Source organism: Formica exsecta, unplaced genomic scaffold (genome assembly GCF_003651465.1).
Source record: "Formica exsecta isolate Colony F162 unplaced genomic scaffold, ASM365146v1 scaffold32, whole genome shotgun sequence".
NCBI lineage: Eukaryota > Metazoa > Arthropoda > Insecta > Hymenoptera > Formicidae > Formica > Formica exsecta.
In genome coordinates this window covers 460104-468673 of record NW_021850453.1, presented here as the reverse complement: position 1 = coordinate 468673, position 8570 = coordinate 460104, and the positions used below count along the sequence as shown (strand labels likewise).

General features: G+C 31.6%; 2 protein-coding genes across 4 annotated transcripts in view; one reads left to right on the top strand and one right to left on the bottom strand.

Moving 5' to 3' along the window:
* LOC115238095 (estradiol 17-beta-dehydrogenase 11-like) overlaps positions 1 to 3895 on the bottom strand; it is a 6439-nt gene extending 2544 nt beyond the window's left edge. Inside the window, exons 1-5 of one of the 3 annotated variants that reach the window (XM_029811650.1) lie at positions 3114 to 3892; positions 2418 to 2666; positions 1273 to 1397; positions 433 to 543; positions 196 to 357 (exon numbers count right to left, since the gene is read on the bottom strand). In XM_029811650.1, the coding sequence (XP_029667510.1) occupies positions 196 to 357; positions 433 to 543; positions 1273 to 1397; positions 2418 to 2658 (639 nt within the window). In that variant the 5' untranslated portion in view covers positions 2659 to 2666; positions 3114 to 3892. Of the gene's footprint in view, positions 544 to 1272; positions 1398 to 2417; positions 2667 to 3113 lie in introns of all 3 variants that reach the window. The other 2 variants (XR_003884442.1, XM_029811649.1) reach the window with 2 other exon arrangements.
* Positions 3896 to 6577: 2682 nt separating this feature from the next.
* Positions 6578 to 8228, top strand: LOC115238096 (putative fatty acyl-CoA reductase CG5065). The gene is made up of 5 exons (XM_029811651.1): positions 6578 to 6785; positions 6923 to 7175; positions 7274 to 7464; positions 7552 to 7809; positions 7886 to 8228. Exons 1-5 carry the CDS (start codon positions 6652 to 6654, stop codon positions 8019 to 8021), a joined length of 972 nt encoding a protein of 323 aa, XP_029667511.1. The 5' UTR covers positions 6578 to 6651; the 3' UTR covers positions 8022 to 8228.
* Positions 8229 to 8570: the final 342 nt, after the last annotated feature.

Sequence of the window (8570 nt, the reverse complement as noted above, 5' to 3'; positions counted from 1 at the left end):
CATTCTAAATATCACATGACAAAAAAGCATTCGGTTTGCCTATGTTGCAATTGCCATAACTATTCACAGGGACTGATGCTTAGATTCTTTTTACTAGATTAACCGGATCAGGGAGTTTCGTAGGCAGTTATTAGGATGCAAGCAGTCGACTGTCACTCGATAATTATTCGCTTTATTAAATAATTTTTTATGTACTTTTAGCTCGGTAAAAAGACTCTCGTGACATCCAATGGCTGCGAATTTTGTCGCAGAATAATCCGTGCATTTATAAGTTCCTATGAGTCCCGTGACACTTGCTATTGTCACAATATGACCGTGATTTTTTTTCATCATGTCTTTTAAAAATGATTTTGTAATCTGCAATAATATTAAATGAAATATAGTCGAAAAATAACGATTTCTATAAAATAAAGAGTTAATATTTATACTCACCCAATAATGTGACAGAATATTTACTTTAAATGTTTGTTCGATTTCGCAATCTGGCAATTCCATAAAAGTTCTTCCGTAAACATATCCAGCATTATTCACTAACATACTTACCTGAAATAATTATTTATAAATTATATTTTTTTTTGCGTTTTAAATCTTCAAAAAATATTTTTTAATAAGCAAAACTCTCTTTCTCTTTCTCTCTTAAATTATCTTTTGCGTATATAACCAAATATTCGTATAGTGAGATGTCGTTATAATCTTGTCTATAGAGTGCGTCATAATTTGCACTCGTAAAAGAGGAATTATTAAATAAAGATCATTTAATCAGCGTTATTTTTTTAGGCAGGCATACGTCCGTAAGCAGCGAGCCAAGTTGAATGTATGCTACGCACACTAATCGATGCGCGACTCACGAACGTATTCTCGCCTAAAAAACAGCGCTGATTAGGTAGCCTTTATTTAAAAATTCCGCTTTTATTAAGCATCGCATAAAAATGGTTCAAAATTTTTTGACTCATTCTTCATTCAGAAATAGCGTAATTCGTGGGCAAATTGATACATTTTATATTTTGCGAATAAGTTGAGTTTCATAAAGTGACATATTCTCTTCTTGTGCTGCTGTTTCGTGTAATTCCATAACAAGTGACTATATTGTTAAAGTGGGAAAGCGAGCGAAAGTTAAAGCGTACAATAGCATTTTTATTTTGTGCATAAAGAAAGTGGGAAATTTTATAATAAAAAACCTTCATAATAAAAACTGTTTGGCCCAAACAATTTTGCACAATACAAACAATTATTTATAGTTTATAAACTTACATAAATTTATTTTTTACTTACATTTCCGACTTCGATCTGTATTACTTTCGCAATGCGATATATTTCTTCTTTGTCAGCGATATCGCAACAATATGTGTAACATTTTCCACCGACTTTCTTTATTTCCTCCGCAACTTCCGTAAGACCTACATGTCATTTACATATGCATATTTATACTTTGTCCATATTACATGTCTTCAAATTTATATATAGAATTGCGTTTGTGTATAATTTAAGGAGTTAAATCAAACACAGATAGATGTAATTACCCAAGTAGCAAAATGACGACATAATGACGGTAAATTTTAGTCACAAAATAACCAATTAGACGTCTTAAGTAAAGTCATATGAGACCCGAATATGACATCGATATGTCATCCGGGGACGTCATTTTCTGACATTTTTTTGACGGCCGAAGTAAGACCAATCACAGTATTAATATATATAACATATATTAATGTAATATATATATAGATAAATTTAAATAATTTAATTTATAAAATTAAAGATTTTTTTTATATAAAAGTTAATTTTTGTTTTATATCTTAAGCAGATAAAAACAAACGATTTTTATTTATTCAGACAATTTCTGTCCGAATAAGTGAAAATCGAACATTTATCTGTCCGATTTTTCAAAAATTAGTTCAATATCTGAATTCCCTTATATAAGGATCGTCTCAGAAATTATTAAACTCATAGAAATAGTTCTTACAATCTCATCAGCCGCATTTTGAAGGCTTTATATTCGTCCATGACAAAAACTTGAATAGAAGTATAGATAGTGAACAAATGCGTTGCATAACGGTAAAAACGAATGAACTTTAATCCCGATACAAATCATAAAAGAACTTTATTTAAACAACTTTAGGATGAAAATGTCAAAATGACGTCTTTGGCAGGTCTAAGAAATGACGTCTTTTAAATGTCCATTAGTCACATCATACACCAATGATTAAAGATGTCATTATGTCGTCTTTTGATGTCTTAATTTAGTTGATTTATTTTGAGGTCCTAAATTTTCATATTTTAAGTTAGGACGTATTTAACTTTGAAATACCCTGTATAATTTATTCTCTATTTTTTTAAATATATATGTAAAATAATTTAAATATTAGTTACTTGATTACAAAAAATAATTATTCATCTGAGATAAAATAATTTGTTACCATTTTTGTTGATGTCCCAGACAATTACACGCGCACCAAGTTTGGCAAGTTTAATCGCGATTAATTTGCCAATTCCGCTTGCACCACCCGTAACGAGAGCAATTTCATCTTTGATCAATTTTCCTCGATATCGGCGAGGAACTAGCATTGATATCACGGTTTTAGTAATGTAAAGTACCGCTACACCGATGAATAGAAATAAATCATAGATCATACGTGCGGCTTCCTTCAGATTCATCATTTTGCGATCTAATAATAAATGTCGTTGAAAAACATTGTAAAATACAAAAAAATCAATTTTTTTTTATAATCTCTCTTTTTTATAATATCTTTATAATTTTTATAATTTCTTTCAATAACATAGTCCAAATTTTTTTTTTTTTTAAACAAGTAAGAAATGATTATTTCCTGTAGATTTTTATGCTGTATAAAATTTCGGCTTCCAAATCGCTTCATTATATTACAATTTAAAAAAATTTTTAGTTAAGATAAAAGATATAGTATCTTAATATATTTTATTTCTTATAACTACGCCGTATGACTTGTTGGAGAAGTTTTGTTGCAAGCAAAATTAATTATGTTATTAGAAGTTCTAATCTTCAAAAGAAATGTGATGCGTGTAAGTTTTTAATTTTTTTTATTTATATGTATATTCTGTGTATTTTAATTATCTATCAATTTCGCAGTTTTTATTACCTTATGTTTAAAAATCCGATAAATGATTTATTAGCGATTTGCAGAACTTTACAAAAATCACAGTTTACACAAAATGCTTAGTATCAAAATTGCAAAGGAACATAAATATCTTGCAGTATAGTCGCAGTGTGCACTACGTGATCAGCAAATGTTGACTGTACAACTGTTCCTTCCAGTGCGCTTGATAATTCGAGCGCACTGTAGAAGTGTTGGATCATGCAGTCTTCACCAAAGTATAAGTAGTCCGCAGGATTATAGACGCAAGAAAATAACTGGTAGAGTGAAAGGTCCCATTTTGATTAAGAAAGTGGGGAAAGAAAATTCGCGAATAAAAAGAAAAGAATTATGATATATTCAGCTTAAATAAAATATCTCAAAATAATTTTTATGAAATATCTATTGCGTTGCTTTTGTATATAAAAACATCAGCTATGTTTAGATAAAATATCACAGCAAAAGATATTGCGCTTTAATAATGATTATATATAACGTACTTTACTTGCACAAGTTTTATATTTTCTTTAACTATTTCTTTCCATGGCTAGGGTCAATAAGATATATTATGCTGCCAATTTCTTCTAGTATTCCTAAGGACCCTTAATCCTAAGGATTATTAATTTTAAGGATTATTTTAGAAGGAGAGAGAGAGAGAGAGATTTGCTCTTTGTTTGATACCACAATTATCCTTTTTTCTATTTAAAGCATAAAAATATACAGGGTGTCCTACCGAAAGTTGCCACCTCCTTTTATCTTTTAAATTAAAAAAAGAGATGGACCATAACATATATATATCAAATTAATTGATTCAAACTGAACTCTATTGTGAGCATAGTAGTTGCTTACAAAAGCTATCTGTGTTAACGAACGCACAGGTATGCATAATGTTTTTATAACAATATGGACATTTTAACAATAAAAGTTGTAGCGCTGTTTGAAACGAATACAACGATGTATGATTTAATGTAAATATTTTACATATTATACGAGTTTTATCGGCTTAAAATATCGCTTGCGACGTCTACCTTTTCATTTTCGGCCCTGTGATATAATCAATTTCTGACTCGAGATCATTTGATTTTATGATCAAATGACAACATGACATACGTCAATCTTTAATGTACGAGTCAGAAGTTGGCCATATCGCAGAGCCGAAAATGAAAAGATAAACGTCGCCCGTGATATTTTAAGCCAATAAAACTCATATAATATGTACTAACTTTTATTGTGTCAAAATATCCACATTGTTATAAAAAAATTATGTACACTTGTGTATTCGTTAACACAGCTAACTTTTGTAAGCAACTGCTATGCTCACAATAAAATTCAATTTAAACCATTTAATTTGATATATATTTGTTACGGTCTATCTCTTTTAGTTTAAAAGATAAAAGGGGGGGCCGCTTTCGGTGGGACACTCTGTATGTATAGCCATTCTTATTTTAAGTACAGATAGTGTAAGAAAATGCGGTTAAAACGAGTAAAGTGAAACTCTGTTCCGGTATATGACCTGCGATTACATTGCACGCGATAACGGCAAATCTATATGTACACGTTGTAAACTTTCTTTCACGACGAATCTTTTAAAATGCATCTTTTTGCAGGAATTAGACGCTTTAAAAATTGTGTTCTTTTTTTTCTGGCCATGTTATTATCGGAATTGATTGTATTTTATCGTGTTTTTGGTTCGTAAGTATTCATTATATGTATATATGTATATTATGTGATACGTTTGATAGATCTTCATATCTTTCTTCTTAGCAAACATTTTATATAGCTCTTATATAACATGTAATTAATATGTAAATTATATATACGTTATATACTAGTTGTACTTTTTCCCACTCATAGATGTCACATTTGTAATATAATGTAGCCGTGTTTCAAAATTCACTGCCAGTACTGAAAATCTATAGTTCACGTAACGTATATTATAGATTTCCAGTACTGACAGTGAATTTTGGAACACGGTATATTACATTGTAGTTATATTCCATATAGCACAATAATTCGTCGGTATTGTAGGATGTCAAGAGTACTTGGTTAGCTTCCGATATATACGGTGTTCTAGGAGGAAAGATCAATATTCTGGGTGGTGATGATATCGGTCATTTTAAGCAAAAATGTTTATATGAACGAATGTCCTATTCCGAGTGGTTTCCGAGACAATTTAACTCACTATGCCTGAAGCGTCAGTTGACTGTTGTGACTATTGATAATGATATTGTAGAAATGTTGTTAAAAATGCCGCACATCTTCACAAATATCGAATATGCAGATATGTTGTATATTCACGGCTTTTGTGATAGTGCCACTGCTGCTATTGAAGAATACTGTCGATGCTTTTCTACGCGCAGAATTCCGGATCGTAATGTTTTCCAAGGTTTTCAATACATTGCGTAAAAGTACGCTTCCCAGTGCTCATATTTCATCTGAACAAGGACGTGAACAAAATGTGGAGGAACAGGAAAACATTCTTGAAATGGTACAGCGTAGCCATACTACTAGCACGCGAAGAGTTGCTGCACGTCTCGGTGTGCCACGAACATGTGTATGACAAACACTATATGAAGATACCTTGTAAAAAATAAAAAAAATTAATAAAAAATAAATAAATAAATAAATAAAAATTAAAAATTAATTAAAAATTAAAAAAATAAATAAAAAATAATAAATAATAAATATGTCACTCTTGAACAATAAATTAGAAACAGTATGTAGTATCTCTTTCTTATCAGTAATTTTGCAACTATACATTCAAACAGCTCTATTTCGGAAACCGTTTGAAATAGTTTGCACTCGTTTATATGAACTTTTTTGCTTAAAATGACCGATATCATTATCTCCAAGAATATTGACCTTTCCTCCTGGCATACCCATATATATAACGTGTTCTAGATGATAAAAAAAAAACAAATTGAAAATATAAAATAAAATTTTTTCACACTGTTTTTTCAGGAAACTTTGCTTTCGAAAAAAGAATAACTTAGAATATTCGTCAGGTATATTCGTGCACTTAACTATCTCTGCACATGTTTGTATTTATATTTAGTAGAATTTTTTTTTATCAATCTTGCTAATTTATCCTTATCGATAAGAACTCTTAGAGTTTCTATCATTACATACAACAATCAAGAGTACAAGGGCATGATTCTTGCATGTGGCGATAACATTTCTGCCGCTAATTACTAGAATCGGTATCCTAACCATCGATATCCCGATAAACGAGTTACTCAAAGAGCAGAACATAATTTTTTTTTAATTATTTATCGATATGGTAATCTATTTCGCCAAATAAGCATGATTCGCAAATAATTTTTTTTCGTGTGAAAAAACTTTATTCTATATTTTCAATTTCTTTTTTTCATATGGAATCACCTTTTTCCCGTTTCCATCAGTTACGAAATATCCTGTTATATGCACGCACACAAAAACTGTTCAAAAAACAATAAATTAGAACAACCGATCTTGGTAGGTTTTGTATGAGAAAACGTATCCTCCGCCAGCGGATCCTCATAAAGTAATCAAATGCGTCGAATGGATGGATGATGATGTAGTTGAGGCTATGACAGACAAGATCTTGGGAAAGCTACCGAATACATATGCCTTTACGAAAGCCTTATCGGAAGGTCTCATCGAAGAATCTATGCCGCATATCCCATCGATAATTTTGAGGTACCTATCGACAAAAGTCTTGAGATTTAGAAATTTGTGTAGATATATTAGAACGAGCACACACACAAACACACACACACACACACACACACATACATTAAATAATTTCGATTTATTGACGATTTATCGACCATCAGGCCAAGCGTAGTTATTCCTATCTGGAAGGATCCGCTTCCCGGTTGGACGGACAATATTAATGGACCGACTGGTCTCTTAATCGGTGCTGGGAAGGGAGTAATCAGAACGATGTACTGCAATGAAAACGGTTACGCTGATTATCTTCCCGCTGATATCGCCGTCAATGCTATTCTTCTTTGCACGTGCAATTTTATTTATTTCAAGGAACATGAGAAACGAGTTTATAATCTTACAAGTAGTAGCGAGTTCAAGGTATATAGATCGCTGTATGACGCTTTATGGTATATGCATCCTCAGACGATGTTGAAACGAGATCTTTGATTTTTTTTTTTTTGTATTTTGATCTACAGGTTCCTTGGACGGAAATAATAGAACGCGGGCGAAAAATAACGCAACGAGTACCTCTAAACGGAATCTTGTGGTATCCAGGTGGTAGTATGAAGAAATCGCGACTTTTGCATAATATTTGTGTCTTACTTTTTCACATGATTCCGGCCTATTTTATTGACTCACTTCTCTTTTTGGCAGGCCATAAACCAATGTGAGTTATCACTGACACATGTCAGATCAAAAGTGCAAAAATACAAAAAATGCTTATAATACGCTTGTTCATTTTGTTTATATGCAGTATGTGCCGTATCCATCGCCGTATAAACAAAGGTTTCGAAGTTTTCGAATATTATGCCAATAGACAATGGGACTTTGATAATTCAAGTGTTCTCGATGCGAGGAGAAAAATGAATAGCGTAGAATATAACAAATATCAATTGCACGGCGATGACATGGACAAAGACGAGTACTTCGAAGCTTGCATTCGAGCTGCAAGGGTTTACATATTGAATGAAACTCCAGACACTCTACCGGCCGCTCGTCGACATTTGAGAATGTAAGTTTGAAATCGCGCAAAAAAAAATTTTTTTTTACGTAAAAAATTTAACGTTTTTCTTTTTCTTTTGTCACAGTATGTATTGGGTGGATGTATTTACGAAAATCTTTTTCTTTCTGCTCCTTATATATGTGCTGGCATCCTGGAGTGAAAGTTTTAGAACATTGCTCACAGATAGTGCAGCATATGTTTCAAAAGCGATAATGAAGTAATGTTTTATAGTTTAATCAAGTCAAAAACATTTTCTTCATCGATTGCATGCAAAGATTATATCTATTATATTGATCGAATTAAACTATCATTTAACATCAATGAAATGATTAAATATATAATTATATCTCGTAGTGTACGCATACTATAATTGTGTTCATTAGATATGAACAAAGTAAAAAGTAAATAAAAACATTATTTACACCATATCAAATGTGTCTTTTATTTTTATGAAAGATTATACACTCATCTTTACACAGATTCTTGTACGGGTGGTTCGTAGCCTTCCGGTCTATCAACCTTGGAACCGCTATCACCAGCTTCCTCACTCTTGTTACCACCTCCATCTCCATGCAACTCCAACAACTTGCTGAGTTCAAAGCGCGGTTTCTTCAATACTTTCACCTGATAAAATTATAACTTATTAATGTTTAATAATAGTAATCATGCATCATTAATCCTTTCACAGCACTGCCATGCAGTCATCGGACTGAGAAAAGTGAAATACTGACAGCTTTTTGATAGAAAAAGTGACAAAAAATAACCTTTAG